Source organism: Neoarius graeffei, chromosome 2 (assembly GCF_027579695.1).
Source record: "Neoarius graeffei isolate fNeoGra1 chromosome 2, fNeoGra1.pri, whole genome shotgun sequence".
In the NCBI taxonomy this organism is placed as follows: domain Eukaryota; kingdom Metazoa; phylum Chordata; class Actinopteri; order Siluriformes; family Ariidae; genus Neoarius; species Neoarius graeffei.
Window position 1 is genome coordinate 82,796,922 of NC_083570.1, and position 25,215 is coordinate 82,822,136.

The 25,215-nt window shown below is 43.5% G+C and overlaps 1 protein-coding gene across 3 annotated transcripts in view; it reads left to right on the forward strand.

Annotated features, from left to right (window-relative positions):
- Positions 1–443: 443 nt before the first annotated feature.
- Positions 444–25,215, forward strand: part of mrpl23 (mitochondrial ribosomal protein L23) — a 62,520-nt gene continuing 37,748 nt past the window's right edge. Inside the window, exons 1-2 of one of the 3 annotated variants that reach the window (XM_060915077.1) lie at positions 444–508; positions 12,518–12,640. In XM_060915077.1, the coding sequence (XP_060771060.1) occupies positions 12,576–12,640 (65 nt within the window). In that variant the 5' untranslated portion in view covers positions 444–508; positions 12,518–12,575. Of the gene's footprint in view, positions 509–704; positions 778–6,422; positions 6,536–12,512; positions 12,641–25,215 lie in introns of those variants that run through there. The other 2 variants (XM_060915076.1, XM_060915075.1) reach the window with 2 other exon arrangements.

Below are 25,215 nucleotides of genomic sequence, written 5' to 3' on the forward strand. Positions count from 1 at the left end.
ACTGTGAGATATACTTATCCAGTAGCTTTTTAGTGGTTGACTTGTGGGTGATATTTTGGTGAAGTTCAGAGGGGAGTATGTAGTAGTGTTAAGAATAAAAATGTTTCTCCAGTAGTGAACTTCCCAAAATCGGTGCTGTGTAAATACTTTAAGTTCCCTTGTTGCATTTTCTGGTGGGGCGATAATTAGTGTGACACACCTGGGAACTTCCTCACACGTTGGAAGCCTGGGAAGGGGTAAGCTGTTTGTGATTCCTCCGTGAATGAAACTGATTAATATGATTTATTTACTGTACTTTTCTTTAAGTTATTTTGCTAGTTTTGATGGAGAGATATTCTGTAATGTTTTCGTTTTCAATACCGTTGTCAAATATGCAAATTAGCATCATAAATGCCGACAATTGTTATCTAGCTAAATAGGCGCTAATGGGTCTATTGTTTTGTAGGAATGCCAGCTTTCCCCTCATTCCCCCGTGTATGTAAATTGTCTGCCCCATCTGTCTTTTCAGGTATGTTGAAGTGTTAATGTAATGTTGTTTTAAAAAAAGAGATCTGTCATGTGTTTAATGTGGTGCTGTACATTTTATTTGCTTTTGGTATATGTACTGTAATTCATACTATACGATCTAAGGTGCTATGATAGTTTTTTTTTTTAGTTACACAATGTAAACAGTAGCTTAGGCTGCTGTATGCTCTCACACGTTGGAAGCCTGGGAAGGGGAATGCCAGCTTTCCCCTCATTCCCCCGTGTATGTAAATTGTCTGCCCCATCTGTCTTTTCAGAAAAATAAATACTGACTGATCGAGACCCCGCCTGCTGTACTTCACTTCTGCAGCAGCCAAAAGACTGTTTTGTTATTTTTAATGTAGCTGACCAGTTCAAGTCGGTTACACATGCTGCAATGGACCTAAATCCCCTAATAAATTGGCAATAGAATTTGTGCAAAACCCAGGAATTTTTATAGGTCTCCAACTCTAGGGTATTGACTACTCTGCGACTGAACATACCTTGCTAATACGTATCCTAGGCATGCTATGCTAGAGAAATAAAATTCCCACTTCTCTGCTCCCCCCCCCTCCTTTTTTAGGGAATGTGAGCAATCTAAAATATCCATGTAAACTATGACAAATTTTCTTAGCATTATCAGTGAGGATGTCATTCACAAAGTCCTTGAAGATGAAGGAGCTTTAACCATGCCATATGATATAACCAAGAATGCATAGTAATGGATTAAGTTATAGACACTTCTTTAATCAAGACTGATGAAAATGTGGGCTGTGATCTATAATTTATACATAAAAGAATTCTCCCACATGGAAGGTGTAAGGGAGCATCGAGGCTTTGCGCACCTTTACTTTACTAAAGACTTGGCAGTATTCTAAATAACACAATCTCAGGTGACTGAAGAAGAAGAAACCTTTATTTGTCACATGCACACTTCAAACACAGTGAAATTCATCCTCTGCATTTAACCCATCTGAAGCAGTGAACACACTCACCCAGAGCAGTGGGCAGCCACACTAGAGCACCCGGGGAGCAGTCAGGGTTTAAGTACCTTGCTCAAGAGCACTTCAGCCCAAGGCCGCCCCACGTTAACCTAACTGCATGTCTTTGGACTGTGGGGGAAACCGGAGCACCCGGAGGAAACCCACGCAGATACGGGGAGAACATGCAAACTCCACACAGAAAGGTCCTCGCCAGCTGCTGGGTTCAAACCCAGAACCATCTTGCAGTGAGGCAACCGTGCTAACCAGTACACCACTGTGCCACCCACAATTTTGTGACCTGGAACTAAACATATGGCTAGCTTTTCAGACAATTTGTCTCGCATGGAATGCATGGCTAGTTGCTGTTCCTCCACTACTCTTCCACCTTCCATTACAGTAATGGCATTTAGCAGACATTCTTATTCAGAGTGACATACAACATACCCAGAGCACCCTGGGGAGCAGTTGGGATTTTGGTGCCTTGCTCAAGGGCACTTCAGTGATTCCTGCTGGTCCAGGGAATCAAACTGGCAACCTTTTGGTCCCAAAACTGTTTCTCTAGCCATTAGGCCATGACTAAACCCCTAACCTGTCTTAACCAAATTCTTTCCATGAAAGTATATTGTCATTGTGGACATCTTGAAAATGCTCTCATTCAGTTATTTTAAGTAATACAGTTCTACTTGGTTCGAGACTCATTTAAAAAAAAAATCTGACAAAATCAGCAAACTCAATATATGGCTTAAAATAACACATACAAAAAACCCCAAAGTGCAGGTTTCTCCAACCACTGTGCAGGCTCGTTTCTCCATACATATCTAGAGCAAACCCCCCTCTATCTGTCAATGTAAGAATCTGGTCGAACATGTGTTTTTTTGCTGATGTCTTAACTAACAACTTGACTGTCACTTTTTTTTTTAAACTGAGAGTGCAACTTATATAATACAGCTGCCATATTAAGCATTACTCACTGCTCCATTCATATTTTAAGTTGGGCTGTATCTAGTCAAACGACTTCTGCTGTAACTCACTATAACCTGCTATACAACAAAGTCGTCTGCCAGAGATGATCAGGCTTGAAGGCAAATGCAGGGTTTTATTTCAGCAAACCTGTGCAAACAATCCAGAAGGGCAAGGCGAAGTTCACAATTTACAAATTTCCTGAATTCCAATAAATATACACTGTCCCTGTTGACACTGATGGTGTGTCTATCAGACCTGCATGCGTGGTTAAGATTCTCCATGTTCTTCTGGACTCTTTCACACTTTTTATACTTTCACATTAAGGCCAAATCTGTCTTTAAAAAAAGAAAAGAAAAAAACCCTCCTAACATTGCTTGTGTCTTCACCCTTTTCTGAATATCAACAATTCTAAAATACTATTCCTTTAATAGTGCTCATATTCATTAATATAATGCTGTCTGTTTTGCATATTTCTGTTATGAAAGAAAATCTTGAAACCTCTAGTCTGATTTATTTATATTTATTCTAAATGTGTAAAAAATGTAATAGTGTTACAGCAGTAAAATAATTCCTCAAGCTGCAGGTGTTATGCATCTTAGTTATGAAAATCTCTGTCTAAGTCTCAATCAAAATATCAAAAATATGTATCTCATTTAAATTGACAACACCTGTACTAAAGTAAATTTTGTGAAAATTAATTAAATCTAAACTAATTTACACCGTATTATCAGGATAATACAGTCTTTGGGACGAATCCACATCTTTGCATCAACTTAAACAGGCTTACAAGTGAATCTTGCCCTTTTTAAATATGGCGGATGCTTAGATGTGTGGCTGTCACTGAGCTCTATGTAAAAGTCTGGAGAGCTCATAGGTTTGTCAGAGTGAAACCATCTGGCCACCATCTTACCACTCACATTGCGGAGCGGAATGGTCAGTTAGGCTACTGGAAGCTACACAAAACTGGACAAATTATTTATGTAGCTGGTGAGAAAAATTACAAGAAAAATGCCTGCATGTGCAGCAGTGAACTGTACAAACTGTCAAGTCAAAGGTTGTAGACATACATTTCATCTGTGAGTATTGATAGGTCTTGCAAACCAAGAGCGAAACCCCCCCCCCCAGAAAATCTGTCTCATCATCTTGTCTGTCTCATCTCATCTCATTATCTGTAGCCGCTTAATCCTTCTACAGGGTCGCAGGCAAGCTGGAGCCTATCCCAGCTGACTACGGGCGAAAGGCGGGGTACACCCTGGACAAGTCGCCAGGTCATCACAGGGCTGACACATAGACACAGACAATCATTCACACTCACATTCACACCTACGGTCAATTTAGAGTCAGCAGTTAACCTAACCTGCATGTCTTTGGACTGTGGGGGAAACCGGAGCACCCGGAGGAAACCCACGCGGAGACGGGGAGAACATGCAAACTCCACACAGAAAGGCCCTCGCCGGCCACGGGGCTCGAACCTGGACCTTCTTGCTGTGAGGCGACGGCGCTAACCACTACACCACCGTGCCACCCATCTTGTCTGTTTTGTTGAAAATCTGACATTGATATCTGGGATGAAAACTGCGACTGCATCAGATTTTCGATGGAAATGTCCCAGACTAGATCAAAGCCAAAGTCTAGACATGTTTGATATTGAATGTGAGCGCTAAACTCAAAGGCTGAAATTCAAAAAGAAAAATGAACTGAGTAAATTAGCCTCAGGAGCCTAAATGAAAGAAGGACCATAGCTTGAGGCAGAAATGGTAGTGAGGGATGCAAATAAAAAGAGAGATGTTATTGCTCTAGGTCAGTAGTAATTTTCATTTACCTAAGGCTAAGCACAATTGACAATGTAGATAATCTACACGTCACACCCACTTTCACAAATTGACGAAATGGGCTTGATTGTCTGTTTTAACTTCATGATTTTAGTTTAAATTGAGTGCAAGTATATTGAGATGTGGCATAGGACTATCAATGATGAATACTAAATCAGCGTTGGTCATATTTCCCAGTCAATGGCTTATTTCCCGGACGGCGTCCAATATATGATTTCTTGTACAAAGAAAAACTGAAATAATCTCCATAAAAATAAATATAGTCGTAAAAGAGCCGTTCAAAAAAATTATCAGCTACTGAACTGGAAAAAGGAGGGCGGGGGGGGACAATAACAATGAAGGGGAGCGCTATAAAGATATGTAAGGAATATGGGTAAAGTTGAGAAAATAAGATGAGGTAATTAAAGGGAAAAAAGTCAGGAGATACTTTTCTTGGGACAAATTTGATTGGATACGACGGTTGAACACACAAGCCAAATACACGCGATGTGAGTGGTAAGATGGCGGTCAGATGGCTTCACTTGTCTCTCCAGCGGGGAATAGGCTATGAGCTCTCCAGGTTTTTACGGTGAGTCCAGCGTGCCAAACGCGGACTTGTAGCACTGAGCTCTATATAAAATCTGGAGAGCTCATAGGCTCGTCAGAGTGAAGCCGTCTTGTCGCCATCTTACCACTCCCATCGCGTGTATTTGGCTTGTGTTAAACTATCATATCCGATCAAACTTGCCCCAAGAAAAGTATTACCTCTTTTTATTTTCTTAACTTTACCCACATTCCTTACATATCATTATAGCGCTCCCCTTCACTGTTACTGTTTTTTCTTGTTCAGTTCAGTCTCTGATCATTTTTTTTTAACCGCTCTTTTACTACTATAATTATTTTTATGGAGATTATTTCATTTTTTCTCTTATACAGTATATATTTCTCTTTCATATATTTCTTCTATCTATCTATCTATCTATCTATCTATCTATCTATCTATCTATCTATCTATTATTATTATTATTATTATTATTATTATTATTATTATACCAACACAAAGGCTGTACAATATTTCCTTTCTATTTAGGACAGTTGTTGAAACAGGATTATTTTCTCATGTTATTTGCCATGTTCACTTCATTCTCACAGTCATGTCTTAACAGTATTTATTGGTCACATAATTCACTGTCACAACATTGTGACCAATATGACCAATAAATACTGTTAAGACATGACTGTGAGAATGAAGTGAACATGGCAAATAACATGAGAAAATAATCCTGTTTCTCTGTCCTAAATAGAAAGGAAATATTGTACAGCCTTTGTGATAGATAGATAGATAGATAGATAGATAGATAGATAGATAGATAGATGAAATATATGAAAGAGAAATATACACTGAAGACAAAAACTAAAATAATTTCTGTTGAAATAATTATAGTAGTGAAAGAGCTGTGAAAAAATGATCATAGACTAAACTGTCCATCCATTCTCTGTAGCCGCTTTATCCTGTTCTACAGGGTCGCAGGCAGGCTGGAGCCTATCCCAGCTGACGATGGGCAAGAGGCGGGGTACACCCTGGACAAGTTGCCAGGTTATCGCAGGGCTGACATAGAGACAATTCACACTCACACCTACGGTCAATTTAGAGTCACCAATTAGCCTAACCTGCATGTCTTTGGACTATGAGGGGAACTGAAGCACCCGGAGGAAACCCAGACAGACACGGGGAGAACATGCAAACTCCACACAGAAAGGCCATTGCTGGCTGCTGGGCTCAAACCCAGGACCTTCTTGCTGTGAGGTGACAGTGCTAACCACTACACCACCATGCCGTCCCAGAGACTAAACTGGAAAAGAAAAAAACAATAACAGTGAAGCGGAGCGCTATAAAAATATGTAAGGGATGGGGGTAAAGTTGAGAAAATAAGAGGAGGTAATGAAAGGGGGAAAAAGTTAGGAGATACTTTTCTTGGGGCAAATTTGATCAGATACAACGGTTTAACACAAACCAAATACACGCGATGTGAGTGGTAAGATGGCGGCCAGATGGCGTCACTCTTCGCTCTAGACGGGAATCGGCTCTGAGCGCTCCGGGTTTCATACAGCGCTCAGTGACTTGTAGTTTGAAATCTGTTGTCACTTCCGGTTGTCATAGCGGACGCGACAGAGGACCTTGAGCACGTTTGTTGTCAGAATCTGAATAATAAAGCTAGATACAGCTTATGAACAGCCTTAGAGAGAAGTTATAAACATGTCGAGAAGATTAATGTAAGGAGTGTTGTTCTATATTATTTATTAGTATTTTTTGTGTTTTAAACATCATTACTGGAGCTCTGTGCTGTTGCATGATGTTAGAGACCTGAGCAGTTGAGATGTATTAAGTGAAAAAAAAAAAAAAAAAAAAAAAAAATATATATATATATATATATATATATATATATATATATATATATAACCGTTCAAAAGTTTGGGGTCACCCAGACAATTTTGTGTTTTCCATGAAAAGTCACACTTTTATTTACCACCATAAGTTGTAAAATGAATAGAAAATATAGTCGAGACATTTTTCTGGCCATTTTGAGCATTTAATCGACCCCACAAATGTGATGCTCCAGAAACTCAATCTGCTCAAAGGAAGGTCAGTTTTATAGCTTCTCTAAAGAGCTCAACTGTTTTCAGCTGTGCTAACATGATTGTACAAGGGTTTTCTAATCATCCATTAGCCTTCTGAGGCAATGAGCAAACACATTGTACCATTAGAACACTGGAGTGAGAGTTGCTGGAAATGGGCCTCTATACACCTATGGAGATATTGCACCAAGAACCACACATTTGCAGCTAGAATAGTCATTTACCACATTAGCAATGTATAGAGTGCATTTCTGATTAGTTTAAAGTGATCTTCATTGAAAAGAACAGTGCTTTTCTTTCAAAAATAAGGACATTTCAAAGGGACCCCAAACTTTTGAACGGTAGTGTATATATGTGCTGAAACTGTCTGGCTGTATAATATCCTTAAATAGTCTTGAAAGTTGATTTTGGCATCTGAAAAGAGTTTGGACAAAAACAAAATGTGCACAATTTCCTCATGAAGTCGAGCAGCCCAGACATCTTTGACTATAGAGATTTGTTGACTGTTTATACCGAGCCTTCAGTATCCTTTCAGCACATTTAATCCTGCCCTCTGTATGACTGTATACTGTAATAACGTGTTATCACATTATATGACATACCTGAAGGGATGCACATCCCCAACATCTGTTTATGCCCAAGATTGACCTTTCTGCTTCAGTGGAATTATTCACAATCTTCTCATACTGAACACTCTGTATTCTCTCAACAAGTTTTCCTTTTCTCTATACACCTACATACTATAATGATTTATAATCATTCTGTCACCCAGAAGTCCTTTTAAGAGTTTCTTCCTTACGTCATCTCAGGGAGATTTTCCTTGCCACTCGCACCTCTGGCTTGCTCATTAGGGATCCAGACCTATACCCAGATTTCTGTAAAACTGCTTTATGGCAGGATTTATTGTCAAAAGTGCGATACATAAGGGTTGTTTTACAATCAGGGTACGCAAGCTAAAAATCACATTTAACACTTATTATCTTCAATATCAAAAGGCTTGACTAAATAAACTTGGTTGTTTATTGTAGCCCTGTGATAGCTCTATTTACCATGCAAAAAAAAAATTGGTGATAACGTTATTTTTGGTGAATGTATGGCAATATGTCATATTTAACAAAATTACTCGTGTCGTTTAGAAAAAGTGCTTTTTTGACCACAGGTAGCTCCAAAAGGGATGCACTTAAATCATTCTTTATACCATAAAACAAATATTTGGTTCCATATAATTGGAAACATAGTTTTTGTTTTAAAGATTATTTGGGGGGCTTTTTTTTTCACCTTTATTGGATAGGACAGCATAGAGACAGGAAATGAGCGGGAGAGAGAGACGGGGAGGGATCGGGAAATGACCTCGGGCCGAAATCAAACCCAGGTCCCTGGATTTATGGTATGGCGCCTTATCCACCTGAGCTATGACGCCCCATTGGAAACATAGTTAAGTTTTAATGTTGAATGCCAGTAAGTTTTCAGACTATTTTGATCAAATTAGTATGTAATTGTGTCAAAAAAATGTCCTCTCCGAGACAGCTAATTTTTCAATATAAAATAACATATCTAAAATGATTATTTTCATCCTAAAATGTGGTCAAGATATTAGGACATAAATATTACAGACAACTAACACAAAGCTTACAGCCTTATATTTAAAAGCACTATGGAAGTAGTGGATTCTGAATTCTCGTCTCGTCTCGTCTCGTCTTCTTCCGCTTTATCCGGGACCGGGTCGCGGAGGCAGCAGTCTAAGCAGGGAAGCCCAAACTTCCCTTTCCCCAGACACCTCGGCCAGCTCCTCGGGAAGAACACCGAGGCGTTCCCAGGCCAGCCGAGAGACATAGTCCCTCCAGCGTGTCCTGGGTCTTCCCCGGGGCCTCCTCCCGGGGGGACATGCCTGGAACACCTCCCCAGGGAGGCGTCCAGGAGGCATCCGAAAAAGATGCCCGAGCCACCTCAGCTGATTCCTCTCGATGTGGAGCAGCAGCGGCTCTACTCTGAGCTCCTCCCGAGTGACTGTGCTTCTCACCCTATCTCTAAGGGAGCGCCCAGCCACCCTGCGAAGGAAACTCATTTCGGCCGCTTGTATCCGCGATCTTGTCCTTTCGGTCATTACCCAAAGCTCATGACCATAGGTGAGAGTCGGAACGTAGATCGACCGGTAAATTGAGAGCTTCGCCTTTTGGCTCAGCTCCTTCTTCACCACAACGGACCGGTAAAGCGACCGCATCACTGCGGAGGCTGCACCGATCCGCCTGTCGATCTCACGCTCCATCCTTCCCTCACTCGTGAACAAGATCCCGAGATACTTAAACTCCTCCACTTGAGGCAGAACTTCTCCACCAACCTGGAGAGGGCAAGCCACCCTTTTCCGGTCGAGAACCATGGCCTCGGACTTGGAGGTGCTGATTCTCATCCCAGCCGCTTCACACTCGACTGCAAACCGCCCCAGTGCATGCTGAAGGTCCTGGTTTGAAGAAGCCAACAGGACAACATCATCCGCAAAAAGCAGAGATGAAATCCTGTGGTTCCCAAACAGGATTCCTTCTGGCCCCTGGCTGCGCCTAGAAATTCTGTCCATAAAAATTATGAACAGAACCGGTGACAAAGGGCAGCCCTGCCGGAGTCCAACATGCACTGGGAACAGGTCTGACTTACTGCCGGCAATGCGAACCAGACTCCTGCTCCGTTCGTACAGGGACCGGACAGCCCTTAGCAAAGAGCCCCGAACCCCATACTCCCGAAGCACCCCCCACAGAATACTACGGGGGACACGGTCGAATGCCTTCTCCAGATCCACAAAGCACATGTGGACTGGTTGGGCAAACTCCCATGAACCCTCGAGCACCCTATGAAGGGTATAGAGCTGGTCCAGTGTTCCGCGACCAGGACGAAAACCGCATTGTTCCTCCTGGATCCGAGGTTCGACTATTGGTCGAATTCTCCTCTCCAGTACCCTGGAGTAAACCTTCCCTGGGAGGCTGAGAAGTGTGATTCCCCTATAATTGGGGCACACTCTCCGGTCCCCTTTCTTAAAAAGAGGGACCACCACCCCAGTCTGCCACTCCAGAGGCACTGTCCCTGACCGCCACGCGATGTTGCAGAGGCGTGTCAACCAAGACAGCCCCACAACATCCAGAGACTTGAGATACTCAGGGCGGATCTCATCCACCCCCGGTGCCTTGCCACCGAGGAGCTTGCAAACCACCTCAGTGACTTCGGCTTGGGTAATGGACGAGTCCACCTCTGAGTCATCAGCCTCAGTCTCCTCAGTGGAAGACATGACGGTGGGATTGAGGAGATCCTCAAAGTATTCCTTCCACCGCCCGACAATGTCCCCAGTCGAGGTCAACAGCTCCCCACCCGCACTGTAAACAGTGTTGGCAGAGTACTGCTTCCCCCTCCTGAGGCGCCGGACGGTTTGCCAGAATTTCTTCGAGGCCGACCGATAGTCCTTCTCCATGGCCTCCCCGAACTCCTCCCAGTTCCGAGTTTTTGCCTCCGCAACTGCCCGAGCTGCAGCACGCCTGGCCTGCCGATACCCGTCAGCTGCCTCGGGAGTCCTGGAGGTTAACATGGCCCGATAGGACTCCTTCTTCAGCTTGACGGCATCCCTTACTTCTGGTGTCCACCACCGGGTTCGGGGATTGCCGCCACGACAGGCACCGGAGACCTTGCGGCCACAGCTCTGAACAGCTGCGTCCACAATGGAGGTAGAGAACATGGTCCACTCAGACTCAATGTCCCCCGCCTCCCTCGGAAGCTGGGAAAAGCTCTCCCGGAGGTGGGAGTTAAAGACCTCCCCGACAGAGTGCTCGGCCAGACGTTCCCAGCAGACCCTCACCATACGTTTGGGCCTGCCAGGTCTGTCCAGCTTCCTCCTCCGCCAGCGGATCCAACTCACCACCAGGTGGTGATCAGTTGACAGCTCAGCCCCTCTCTTCACCCGAGTGTCCAAGACATAGGGCCGGAGATCAGATGAAACGACTACAAGGTCTATCATTGACCTCCGACCTAAGGTGTCCTGGTGCCACGTGCACTTATGGACACCCCTATGCTCGAACATGGTGTTCGTTATGGACAAACCATGACTAGCACAGAAGTCCAATAACAAAACACCACTCGGGTTCAGATCGGGGAGGCCGTTCCTCCCAACCACGCCCCTCCAGGTGTCACTGTCATCTCCCACGTGAGCATTGAAGTCCCCCAGTAACACAATGGAGTCCCCAGTCTGAGCACTCCTCAGTACCTCTCCCAGGGACTCCAAGAAGGCCGGATACTCTATACTGCTATTTGGGCCATAGGCACAAACAACAGCAAGAGCCCTCTCCCCAATCCGAAGGTGCAGCGAGGCGACCCTCTCGTTCACTGGGGTAAACTCCAACACATGGCGGCTGAGCTGGGGAGCTATAAGCAAGCCCACACCAGCCCGCCGCCGCTCACCACGGGCGACTCCAGAGAAGTGGAGAGTCCAGCCCCTCTCGAGGAGCTGGGTTCCAGAGCCCAAGCTGTGCGTGGAGGTGAGCCCGACTATCTCTAGCCGGTACCTCTCAACCTCCCGCACAAGCTCAGGCTCTTTCCCCCCCAGCGAAGTGACATTCCATGTCCCAACAGCCAGCCGCTGTGTCCGGGGATCAGGTCGTCGAGGCCCCTGCCTTCGACTGCCACCCAATCCACATTGCACCAGTCCCCTACTGCTACCTCTGTGGGTGGTGAACCCACAGGAGGTCGGGCCCACGTCAGCTCTTCGGGCTGAGCCCGGCCGGGCCCCATGGGCAAAGGCCCGGCCACCAAGCGCTCGCATACGAGCCCCAACCCCGGGCCTGGCTCCAGGGTGGGGCCCCGGCTGCGTCATCCCGGGCGACGTCACGGTCCTCGGATTTTTCTCCATAGGGGTTTTGGTGAACTGCTCTTAGTCTGGCCTGTCACCTAGGACCTGTCTGCCTTGGGAAACCCTGACAGGGGCATAATGCCCCCGACAACATAGCTCCTAGGATCATTCAAGCACACAAACCCCTCCACCACAATAAGGTGGATTCTGAATTGTCAAAAAAAAAAAGTCCTCTCCGAGAATCACTTCATTTGTTTCTCCCAGCCCTGCTTAAAGCTACACTTAATCTTCTTTATCTTATAGCAGATTACACAAAACTACCATACACATATGTCAAAAAATTACCTGAAATCTGTTCTTTAACTTGTCCTTCACTTAAAAACTGGTACAAGAACCAGTTTGAATCAGTTTGAATTTTGGACCCCTGTGACACAAACTTTGTACCCTGATTGTAAAACAACCCATAACAGAGGTGATCTCTCCCCTCCCTCTCTATCTTTGCGTTGTGTTGTGTTAGAGAGATGACACAACAACCAACCTGGGTTTTGGTGTCTTATTGCTCTCCCTCTGTTTTGAGACAGTCGCAAAAGAGGTAACATTAAAACTTAAGGGGTCCCTGTTGTAGGAACCACATATGCCACATCCACGCCGCACCCCACTACTGGACTCCAGAAACATGGGAAAATGCAAAAGATGCGCAACTTTAGTGGGGAAATTTAGGGGAGCATATTTAACCCTGCTACTTATACAAATAAAATTACTTTATATTTATCCATATGTTTTCTTGTCTTGTTCAGTTATCCTATTTACCAGTTGGGTAACCCTCAGCTGAGGATATTCCGGCCCACCTTCAGCATGACGCTGGTCAGACCGGGGAAACCTCAGCCAGCAGACACTGTGCAGTTTCGTGTATCCATGGAGTAAGTATTGTTCTCACTCAGGCTAGTTGGTAAGCCTGCACCGAAGCCCCACTCACTGGCCTTTTTCCATGTACACATACCTATAAGAGCTTTTGACAGTTCTCGTCAGTGGAACATCCATCAATAAAAGGCACCGGCGCCAGGATATATAAAGCAAGTCAGAGTGTTATTTTGGTCTTAACTCTCAAAAACAATGTGATAATACAGTAGCTGATTGAGGCAAAACCTTTTCTGACATGCCACATGTGGTAAGGCGAATCCACAATGTAATACTGTATGTGGATTGTAAATGTGAAACAATACACACTTTAATCTGTGGTTGGTAGAAGAGAGCAACTGGACTTGCTTGAAGATTCTTGAAAACATTTCACCTCTCATCCGAAAGGCTTCCTTTCCTTCCGGATGAGAGGTGAAACGTTTTCAAGAATCTTCAAGCAAGTCCAGTTGCTCTCTTCTACCAACCACAGATTACTATGTACATGGATGACTGAGAATTTTCACAGACAATATACACTTTAGTTACGAAATGTTTTCATCGCTATGTTTACTCACGTGCTGTCTATATAGCAAAAAACACTTATACAACCCCAATTCCAAAAAAGTTGGGACGCTGTGTAAACTGTAAATAAAAACAATGCGATAATTGGAAATCATGGAAATCCTATATTTTAATGAAAATAGTACAAAGACAACATATCAAATGTTGAAACTGAGAAATTTTATTGTTTTTTGAAAAATAGAGGCACATCTTGAATTTATTGCCAGCAACACATTTCAAAAAAGTTAGGACAGGGGCATATTTACCACTGTGTTGCATCACCTCTACTTTTAACAACAACAAATCTGGAAAGTTTGGGAACTGAGGAGACCAATTGCTGTAGTTTTGAAAGAGAAATCTTGTCCCATTTTTTCCTGATATACAATTTCATTTGCTCAACAGTTAGGGGTCTCCTTTGTCATATTTTGCACTTCATAATGCGCCAAATGTTTTAAATGGGAGGCAGATCTGGACTGCAGGCAGGCCAGTTTAGCACCTGGACTCTTTTACTATGGAGCCATGCAGTTTTAATATGTGCAGAAATCGGTTTGGCATTGTCTTGCTGAAAGAAGGAAGGCCTTCCCTGAAAAATCTGGATGGCGGCATGTTGCGCTGAAACATGTATTTATCATTCATCATTAATGATGCCTTCCCAGATGTACAAGCTACCCATGTCATGTGCACTAATGCACCCTCATACCATCACAGATGCTGCCTTTTGAACTGTGCACTGATAACAAGTCAGATGTTCCTTTTCCTCTTTAGCCTGGAGGACATGGTGGCAAATCAAAAGTAGAAAAAATCAAACGTAGAAAAAATTCTACTTTTGATTTGTCAGACCTTGGGACAATTTTCTGTTTTGTCGCAGTCAATCATAAAAGAGCTTGGGCCTAGAGAAGGTGGCGGTGTTTCTGGATATTGTTTATATCTGGTTTAACTTGCATTTGTGGATGCAGTAATGAACTGTTTTCACAGACGATGGTTTTCTGAAGTGTTCCTGAGCCCATACAGTGATTTCCACTACAGACACGTGTCTGCTTTTAATGCAGTGTCTCCTGAGGGCCTGAAGATCACAGGCATCCAGTGTCAGTGTTCAGCCTTGTCTCTTGCATACAGAGATTTCTCCAGATTCTCTGAATCTTTTAGTGATATTATGTACCATAGATGATGTGATCCACAAATTCTTTGCAATTTTACATTGAGGAAGGTTATTCTTAAATTGTTGCACTGTTTGCCCACGCAGTCTTTCACAGAGCGGTGAACCCCTCCCCATCTTTACTTCTGAGAGACTCCACCTCTCTGGGATGCTCTTTTTATACCCAATCATGTTACTGATCTGCTGTCAATTAACCTAATGAGGGTTTTTTTTTTGCATTGCACAACTTTTTCAGTCTTTTGTTGCCCCTGTCCCAACTTTTCTGAAACGTGTTGCTGACATCAAATTCAAAATGAGCACACATTTTTTAAAAAAAAAATTCTGTTTCAACATTTGATATATTGTCTTTGTACTATTTTCAATGAAATATAGGGTTTCCATGACTTGAAAATTATTATGTTCTGTTTTTATTTACAGTTTACACAGCGTCCCAACTTTTCTGGAATTGGGGTTGTAGTTTCAGGAGCTTGAGCCGTCTCTTCACCTGTAAGGGCTCTGTTGGAGTGACCAATTACAGAATGAATAATTTTCGACAGTGGATCTTCCTTCCTTGGTGGTAAAATCAGTAGGGATGCAAACTTTATGTATGGGTTTCTTATATTACATTAGTTACATGAATTAGCAGACGCTCTCATCCAGAGCGACACACAACATATCCAGAGTAGCCTGGGGAGCAGTTGGGGATTAGGTGCCTTGCTCCAGGGTATTTCAGCCATTCCTGCTGGTCCAGGGAATCGAACCGGCAACCTTTTGGTCCCAAAGCTGCTTCTTCTCTAGGGTTAGCTTTTTTATTTTATTTATTTATTTATTATTTTTTAAAAAATAATTATGTACCTGGTATTTTGATGACATGTACCACAGTCCTTTCACACAGTCATGTGCACAGAGGAGCTAGGTATGAGACAGTGATCACCTCGACAATCTCATAGCAAACCGTTTTCTTATTCATACTAGTAAGGTTGAACCCAAATAATTGTTGGATTATCCATTCAGTTCATAATCTCTTTTGAAATTGAAAGAAAGTAAATTCAACAAAAAAAATTTTAATCCTTTATTGGCTTGCCATAAATTTACAAAATGCAGCATTTTCTCTATTTTTTGGGACAGTCTAGGCTCTGAATCTGATGTTTCAGATTGTTATCCACTTTTCCTTTCCTTCTCAAGTTGCAATCTTGGCAGAAACCTGCAGATGCTCATGGCTGAACGTTTCACTACACTGAAACTGGAAGACATATCAGTGGTGGCTGGCGGTAAATTCTTCCCGTTAGTGAATAATATATAACTCGTATATCATTTAAAAATTAACGTACAACTTTTGGCATTTGAATCTGAACTGTTTAGTTTGAATAACAAACACGGTACACAAAGTTGTAACCGTTTTGTTAAAAAAAAAAGCTTTGAACTTACGGCTTTGTCACCTGACCTTTTGTGTAATTTGTACTGTGATTATAAATTGTGTACTCAATCTATCAACTTTCAGTTTCTCCTCTAATCATACAGTATTTTAGCAGAAAAATAGTGATGGAGTAAATAATCCACTTCGTTCACATATATTACACCTGTGACCGAGTCTGTAATACACTTACTGGTGATGTATTACAGAAACATCACCATCATGGGCCAGAATATATTAGCCCATTGAAGTGCAAAACTAGGTTGGCGTGTCACACTGTGTTATCACGGCTGCCTCTGATTGGCTGCATGAACCTACAGCAGAGAGTATTTCTGCGTACAGCACTAGGCTCGTTACAGTGAGCCCACTATCTCTGTGTGGGTTCTTTTCTTTTTTTTGGTACGACTGCTAGTGGTGGTGTTGCACTCGGTTAAAAAAAAATCTAAATAATCCTCCTTAAAGTGTTTGCTAAACGCAGATAAGATGACATGGATGTCCAAAATATGAAGCCTTATATTGACTTTATTTTATTTTTGAAAGACAGGAAGGCTTAGCCGGGGCGGCACGGTGGTGTAGTGGTTAGCGCTGTCGCCTCACAGCAAGAAGGTCCGGGTTCGAGCCCCGTGGCTGGCGAGGGCCTTTCTGTGTGGAGTTTGCATGTTCTCCCCGTGTCCGCGTGGGTTTCCTCCGGGTGCTCCGGTTTCCCCCACAGTCCAAAGACATGCAGGTTAGGTTAACTGGTGACTCTAAATTGACCGTAGGTGTGAGTGTGAATGGTTGTCTGTGTCTATGCGTCAGCCCTGTGATGACCTGGCGACTTGTCCAGGGTGTACCCCGCCTTTCGCCCGTAGTCAGCTGGGATAGGCTCCAGCTTGCCTGTGACCCTGTAGAAGGATAAAGCGGCTAGAGATAATGAGATGAGATGAGGAAGGCTTAGCCCTGCTAGCTCACTGATATGAGTCGGCCCTGGGTGTGAGTGTGATTTTTGTCTTCAAATCTTTTAACTATCTGCACGCCAACAATCCCATTTTTCTGCCTTCTTTTAGCTCTTTTCCTCACATTTTACCTGTTCGAATCCTTATATCTCACCCTGCTGGTGATCTTTGCATGTGGATGAAAAAAAAAGCCTTCTTTAGATTTAGGATTTTCACACTTTCCGTTTAACTGTTTAAATTGGAAAATGAGAGAGAGAGAGAATTCAAATTTTGAATGGCTTTTTTACATGGGGAATTTTTTTTTTCAGTAAAGTTAGACTTGAAAGACTTTAATTTCAAAATGGATGTTGACAGAATGGATGATGCACAGATTCGGGATTGACACTTCTTGCTGTCTTTTTCCTTTTTTCCATCTACTCAACAAAGTTGTATTTGGGCGTAGGATTTATAGTTGAGGGCGGCACGGTGGTGTAGTGGTTAGCGCTGTCGCCTCACAGCAAGAAGGTCCGGGTTCGAGCCCTGTGGCCGGCGAGGGCCTTTCTGTGCGGAGTTTGCATGTTCTCCCCATGTCCGCATGGGTTTCCTCCGGGTGCTCCGGTTTCCCCCACAGTCCAAAGACATGCAGGTTAGGTTAACTGGTGACTCTAAATTGACCGTAGGTGTGAATGTGAGTGTGAATGGTTGTCTGTGTCTATGTGTCAGCCCTGTGATGACCTGGCGACTTGTCCAGGGTGTACCCCGCCTTTCGCCCGTAGTCAGCTGGGATAGGCTCCAACTTGCCTGCGACCCTGTAGAACAGGATAAAGCGGCTACAGATATGAGATGAGATTTATGGTTGAACTTGGAACAATTACATTTAATTATAAATTTGTCATCAAGATCCAAGAGAGCATGAATGTCAATATGTCCATATATAAGTACACAGTGCATTGAAACACTGTTTCCGTCAGGCTCCCCGTGATGCGTTTATAGAGAAAATAGAAGATTATAAAACAAGGGCTCTAAATAACTATCTATAGCTATCTAAGTAGACCTCTAGCGATCCAAACATATAGCTATCTAAGAGCAATAAACAATATAAATGACGAGGCAAAGACAAGTGCAAAGTGGCGTTGTGCATTTGCATGCAACTGTTCATTTTAGTGCAAATACTGTAGTTCAGTGTGAAGAGTTCAGGTTTTACCAGGATATTAAAAGGAGACAAGACAAGTGCAAAGTGAGCATTGTGCATGTGTGTGCAAATGGGCAGTGTAGTGCAAATAGATGAGAAACTGTAGTTTCAGTTTGAACCGTCAGTTCTTCAGGGGTAACAGTGAGTTGAGGACTCTGACTGCCTGGGGGAAGAAGCTGTTGCAGTGACGACTCGGATGCTACGGTACTTTCTGCCAAATGTCAGGAGGGAGAACAGTGCATGTGATGGGTGGGACTTGTCCTGCACTACGCTGTTGGCACGGCAGACGATGTGCTTCTTATAGAGTTATAGATGACTTGCAACCACGTGATCAAAATGTACTACGTCATGAGCGTCCGCCATGATGGTGAATATACAAAGCAACTAGGATGGTAGCCACTGAATTTTAGAGATTAGATAAGATAAAACTTTATTGATCCCTTTGGGCGGGTTCCCTCAGGGAAATTAAGATTTCAGCAGAATCATTACAGATAAACAGAAAATAAATAGAGAAAACTTCTAGATAAATTAAAATAAATTATTTACATATACAAATATAAAAAGAATAAGACATGGGGAAGGAGGGAAAAAAGGGGGGGCGGCAGCAGGAGAGATATTGCACTTTATATTGCACATTGTCCGGTATTGCTTTTTGTCAGGCTAGGCTACTGCTCCTTCCCGTCCTCTGTCCTCCTGTGCCCCCTCCTGCCCCCCAGAGAGGAGTTGTACAGTCTGATGGCGTGAGGGACAAATGAGTTTTTGAGTCTGTTCGTCCTGCACTTGGGAAGGAGCATTCTGTCACTGAACAGGCTCCTCTGGTTGCTGATGACGGTGTGCAGAGGGTGACTGGCACCGTCCATGATGTTCAGTAGTTTGTCCGTAGTCCTCGTCTCTGCCACCGTCACCAGAGAGTCCAGCTTCATGCCGACCACAGAGCCGGCCCGCCTGATCAGTTTGTCCAGCCTGGATGTGTCCTTGGATATGCTGCCCCCCCAGCACACCACGGTGTAAAACAGGACACTGGCAACCACAGACTGATAGAACATCCACAGGAGTTTCCTGCAGATGTTAAAGGACCGCAGCCTCCTCAGGAAGTATAGCCTGCTCCGTCCCTTCCTGTATAAGTGTTTGATGTTGCAAGTCCAGTCCAGCTTGCTGTCCAGCCACAGCCCGAGGTACTTGTAGGAATCCACAGCCTCCACCTCGACTCCCTCGATCAGAACTGGTCGTGACCTTGGTCTGGACCTCCCAAAGTCAATGACCAGCTCCTTGGTCTTCGAGGTGTTGAGCTGCAGATGGTTCCTGTTGCACCACACAGCAAAGTCCCTCACCAGGCTCCTATACTCCTCCTCTCTGTCGTCACTGATACGCCCAACGATGGCTGTGTCATCGGCAAACTTCTGAATGTGACACAGCTCCGAGTTGTAGCAGAAGTCCCTGGTGTACAGGGTGAAGAGAAGAGGGGCCAGCACCGTATTATTACTACGATTTGAACAGTCGAGCGAAGACTTGATACAAAGAGAAGATGGATATGTGTGGTTGTGGCCCATATTATTTAAAAAAGTCAGACTTTTCTGAAGATAAAACGCTTCTACCGACCATTGAGTACCCAGATATCACGGTCTATCTGGTTTGGCTGCCGAAGAATCAAGCCCAACCTTGGACGAAACATAGCCCATTTTCTGAGTGGGTGCCCAGTCTGGATTGTTTCTATTGTATAATTTTGCTGGCGCTCTTAAGGCCAATTTATGCTGACAACCCAGTCCTCGCAGATAGCGTCGCAGGCAGTGTCTGCGTAGCCCCCCCACCTTCGCAGACGCTCTGCGCGCACCTCCCAAAAATTGTGACCACCGCAGAAGCCTCGCAGACAGCGTCGCAGACAAGAGGGCTCTGATTGGTCCACTCTACATCCGCTGTACACGCACTTCCGCTTCCCTACTTTCCCGGTTTGGTTTGTTTTCACGACCGCCATTTTTAAAAACACGAGCGAAGATGGAGCAGCACGAAGAGTGGTTGATCGAGGAAGTGAGGAAGTACGTACATCTATACGACTCCAGTTCTAGTCATTATAAGTAACCGGAGGATAAACACTCCACTAACCACACCCACCAACTACTCCTAGCGACTTCGCGCCCCCTTGCGTTGTGCCAGTGAATAACATCGCGCACGCCTGTTACTCCCCGCTCAACGATAAATTACAACTGTCTGCGAAAAGCTATCTGCGAAAGCCTTGTCGCAAGAGCATGCAGAGGCCTTTAGAAGCAAAATGGTAATACACGTGTTAAAATTATAACAACGACCGAGCGAACCACGACAAGAGAGCGCTCATTTTATAGCAAAATTACAGCAAGACGAAATAAAATTCTTCCATGATATTATCGAGAAAGCTTTTGAATCTCACCTGAGATAAAATGATTACTGCAGACACAAGCTATTTTGGTTTTAGCTTCTGTTAGATCAGCCCTGCCGATGTCGTTCAGCCGTGCTCGTCTCCTCTCCATATTCAGCCTCAGAATTTTCTCGCCCTCTTTCCGAATCACGGACGGAATTCTAAAAAATCGGAAAGTGTCACGGTTATGAGTACTGTTGTGACCACAACCATATACAGCACAAAGATATGACATAGCTAAAAGAACGCTTAAAGCAGTGGAAAAACAAAGAGAGTTGCACACGCGTGACTGTGTTTTGTATGGAATGTCGCTTGACCTTGCATTTGTATATCCACCAGCATGGCCGACATCCGGGTTTCTGTTTTGCTTTGCCGTCACTTGCAAGTCAAGGATAGAATTGGGAGATGGCTGGGAGAGGAACCCCGATGAGCCTCTCTGCTGTCCTCACTATCCATTGCAGGGACTTTTGAGAATGTCTCTTATTAAATGCAGATTATATAATTTTTGTACTTTGATTTTATTTTATATTATTTTTTAAATATGACTATTAATTAATTACTTTGTTTATTAGTGGTTGATGGATCTATGGTGATGCAACGATCATAATTTATGATTTACTCCCATTATTATCTGCTACTGTTCTCGAAGAGGTGCCCTGATACCGTATATACCACAATTTTACCATCTTTTAATATGCTTTAATCTTAAAAGTAGACGGCCTTTCGATTTCATAAAACCGGTGAAATTTAGTTCCCTCTGAAATTCAGTCATTATAATCTGTGTATATTTCTGTAATATCTTTTTAAAAAAACAGACCATTCTGTGGCTGGGAGGTGTTTAATTTGAGGGGATTCCTTAGCAAATAATGTGCATGAAATTGCTCACTTTGCGCAGTCAAGCAGACAGAGGAAGTCCGGTGTGCGGATGTGCAGATTTACCTCCTTCTTCTTCTTTTCCTTCTTCTTTTGGGTTTTACGGCAGCTGGCATCCACAGTGTTGCATTACTGCCATCTACAGGTTTACCTTGACCGTGCGTTGACAGTTACATCATTCTGTCGCTAAACAAACAGCTGATCACACCGAGGTGCTTGCTGACCGCCGATATTTATTAGTTTGGTCCTGCGTTTCCTTTCCTTCGCAACATAACGTCTTTTCTTCTCGCTCTCCGTTACTGTAGTCGAGCTTTCACATTTCATTTGCACACTCACATCCTCTATTTTTCTCTCCTGTTTCAAATTTGTATCCCACAATGCCTTGCGCGAACAGGGAAAGCCCACCACGTGATGCATGATGTAGTATATTGAATTGGGTCATGGTGAAGCAAGAAAAAATAGCGGAGAATTTAGGGCCACGTGGCTCTAAATTCATTAATTGTTCTATTTTAAAAAATTAAGCAATTCCAGCGTTATGGACGTGACACTTGAACTCAAAATGGCAACAAATGACCCAGTGCATGTTTTATTGTCTCCCAGTATTTAAACAGGTGTTGCATATTTTAAGGCTGTACCATACTGGAGAAGTGATAGAACAAGAACAATTCCCATAGTACATCTAGGGCATGCCAGAAAACGCCAATAAAAGATGCGTTATGGACGTGACAGAAAAAGTATCACTTTTCTTGGGTGACTGTACATTTTTATCAAACTCTGTGAAATTGTAAACCTAATGTCGAAATGGAGATATCCATTTGATAGAGGGGTCCAAGGTGAATATTAAAAAATCTTTGTTTAAAATATTTTGTATTTCATGCAGAGTTTCGGAAGGAAAAGTCAGCGTTATGGATGTGACGAAATTCCGTTATGGATGTGACGCGTCTGAAATAGACATGGCATATGTTTAGAAAATCAGCAATTTAACCACCATAACCCTTTGAAAAACTCTCTAAATATCAGCTAAAACTATCAAAGTTCTTTAATAATATTTAGGATGGCTATTGTTTTGCTGTTTTGTGGATTTTAGCATACATTTCTGTGGCTTGTGGCAATAATATAGAATTGTACATGATCAAAGTTGATTTTAGCTTGGGTTTTACATTATAATAAAGAAAGACTGACAGTGACACATTAGGTTGGTTACAAATTGGTTCAACTTATTCACATCTGTAAAATACAGGCCTAGGTGAGATCTCTGGGAGTGGTTTTGATGTATTGTTGCTTTATTTTTGCATGGTGAGGTTGACATTTACATGGAATTGCCCACTTATAAAATTGGAAGGGGCGGCACAGTGGTGTAGTGGTTAGCGCTGTCGCCTCACAGCAAGAAGGTCCGGGTTCGAGCCCCGTGGCCGGCGAGGGCCTTTCTGTGCGGAGTTTGCATGTTCTCCCCGTGTCCGCGTGGGTTTCCTCCGGGTGCTCCGGTTTCCCCCACAGTCCAAAGACATGCAGGTTAGGTTAACTGGTGACTCTAAATTGACCGTAGGTGTGAATGGTTGTCTGTGTTTATGTGTCAGCCCTGTGATGAGTCCAGGGTGTACCCCACCTTTCGCCGTAGGTGTGAATATGAGTGACCGTAGGTGTGAATATGAGTGTGAATGGTTGTTTGTCTCTATGTGTCAGCCCTGTGATGATCTGGCGGCTTGTCCAGGGTGTACCCCGCCTTTCGCCCATAGTCAGCTGGGATAGGCTCCAGCTTGCCTGCGACCCTGTAGAACAGGATAAAGCGGCTAGTGATGATGAGATGAGATGAGATAAAATTGGAAGTCTATGATTTGAATTCAGTAGCTTTTGGTCCACTAAATAAAAATAACTGGGTGTCGGGGAAAATTCTTTTTATGACCTACACTTGAAAAATCTGAAAGGCAGTCTGGCTTTAAGTACACTTTGAAGACTATTTATTTGTAAGAGCAATTCTCACAAGCTGTATATATCAGCCCTGATATCATTTGGGTGGTGGAGCGTTCTCAGCACTCCAGTGACACTGATATGCTCAGCGGCGATCTCTTTCTGCTGATACACAGGGTAGAGAGTGGTGACAAATTGTTCATAGCAACAGAGAGGCTGCAGTCAGTAATTATAGCCATACAAAGTGCATCTATATGGGCTGAGTTCATGCGAGTGTGTATAGATTGTGACCACAAGGTGGCAGTCAAGCCCTAGTAAAGAATGTGTGAGAGAGCAGGATTAAACAGGCACTGGCCTTTTTTTTCTTCCCTTCTTCTTCTTTTAGTAATATAGTATAGATTGCATGTGAAATTATTGAATGAAACCTCAGTCTTCGGTTAGATTCAGTGTTCTTGTTAAAAAAAAAAGTCAAAACATACCTGGTTTTACTTAGTGACTGGAGTACATACCATACCCATGCTGCGTGATAATGGGGATTACAGTATTATAGGTTATATTCAGTCGTCTTGAACATTTCAAGTCTCGACCAGAAAACTAAAGAGACGAACACAGCAGAAATGAGTTAAAGCTAAGCATGTTTTACAGATGTGTGTTTTTGTGTCCTAGGTTAGCCTTTCATTTTATCCAGAGCCTTTGGTGAGACATAGCTTGAAAAGGTTCCCGATCAATGACATTACTTCATTCAGGCTTGTTTACATCTTGCCAGCGCTGTAATACAAGAAAACAGAGTCGGCTGATGACGTGTGTTCATCGTCAGTCATGTCCAAGCATTTGTTATTTCGTTGCAGTGTTGTAATATGAAACAGGCAGTCAAACAGTAAATGAGGGCTCTAATAGTGGAGCTCACATGCAAAGAGGACAAAGTCTTCTTTGTTTTCAGTTAAACCTGAGGGCGTACATCTTACTTATCCTGTTGGTAACCGTTCCAAAGTGCACAAGTTCATAATCATCCTATGTGTTAATGCTCGCTTAAGTGCTGGGGGATTTTATTTTCCTTCACCTGGAAGGATTTCAGGGTTTTGTTTTCAGTCTTTTGTGATGTTTGCGTCGATTATTGTGCGCCGAGCATCCTCCTCACCTGTAGACCAGTGCCAGTGTCGTCTGTGCCAGGATCGGGCATAAGGCAGAGTTGCTTAACTGCACTAAAACACTTCTCAGAATTGGACAGAATGCCATCTGTTCGTATGTACTGCGAGTCGAAGAAATAAAAACAAGGTTTGAAAACAGTGTTAACCCCGTCTCTTATCTCTGTTCAACCACAGATTTCCTTACCATTTTATCATAATGGCTTTATCTGTTTTTGAGACTATAGGCTGTTGCAACAGTCTTGATGTCAATCACTTTTCAATGTTTTGTTCTCTCACAGCACTCCGCACTCTAGGTTTTGCCCTGCACTCTGTGTTTTTTTTTTTTTTTTTAATCTCTAGTTTGTTCAAATGCATTGAACATCTGTAGTAATTTTATGCTTTTCATTTGGTTCTGGAAAGGTCGATTATTCAGCGTCCTGTTTTTTTCACCTCTTTGATGAATCGCCTGCTTGAAAGACTTAAGAGAAGCAGGATGTGCGCATGTAAAAGAGCGAAGGATGAGCTGTGTTGTTTTGAATACCTTTTATGTGTGAAGGGTGGGGTCCTTTTGAAACGAAGATGGAACAACAGGGAGCAGGGCTACTGTGTACTGTATACATGAAACGATGACGGCGTTGGACAGCTCTGTCCCACGTAATGGCTAGGAATTTGCTGCCTACTCAGATATGCCTTTTGTAAGGGTGTAACCTGTGCAGCAACAACACTATCTGTACGATTTGGCCTGAACTGAAAACTGCTTAAACATGAACCCTACCACTATGCCTATCAGAATTACTAGGAAACCCAGAGATAGAAATTCCAGCACTGTCAGCACGGTCTGTGAACTCTGACTGTTCCTCAACCTCAGCTACATCACTCAAGTTCATAATTAGTCTCTGCTAGAGAGGTGCAGGCGGCACGGTGGTGTAGTGGTTAGTGCTGTCGCCTCACAGCAAGAAGGTCCGGGTTCGAGCCCAGCGGCCGGCGAGGGCCTTTCTGTGTGGAGTTTGCATGTTCTCCCCGTGTCCGCGTGGGTTTCCTCCGGGTGCTCCGGTTTCCCCCACAGTCCAAAGACATGCAGGTTA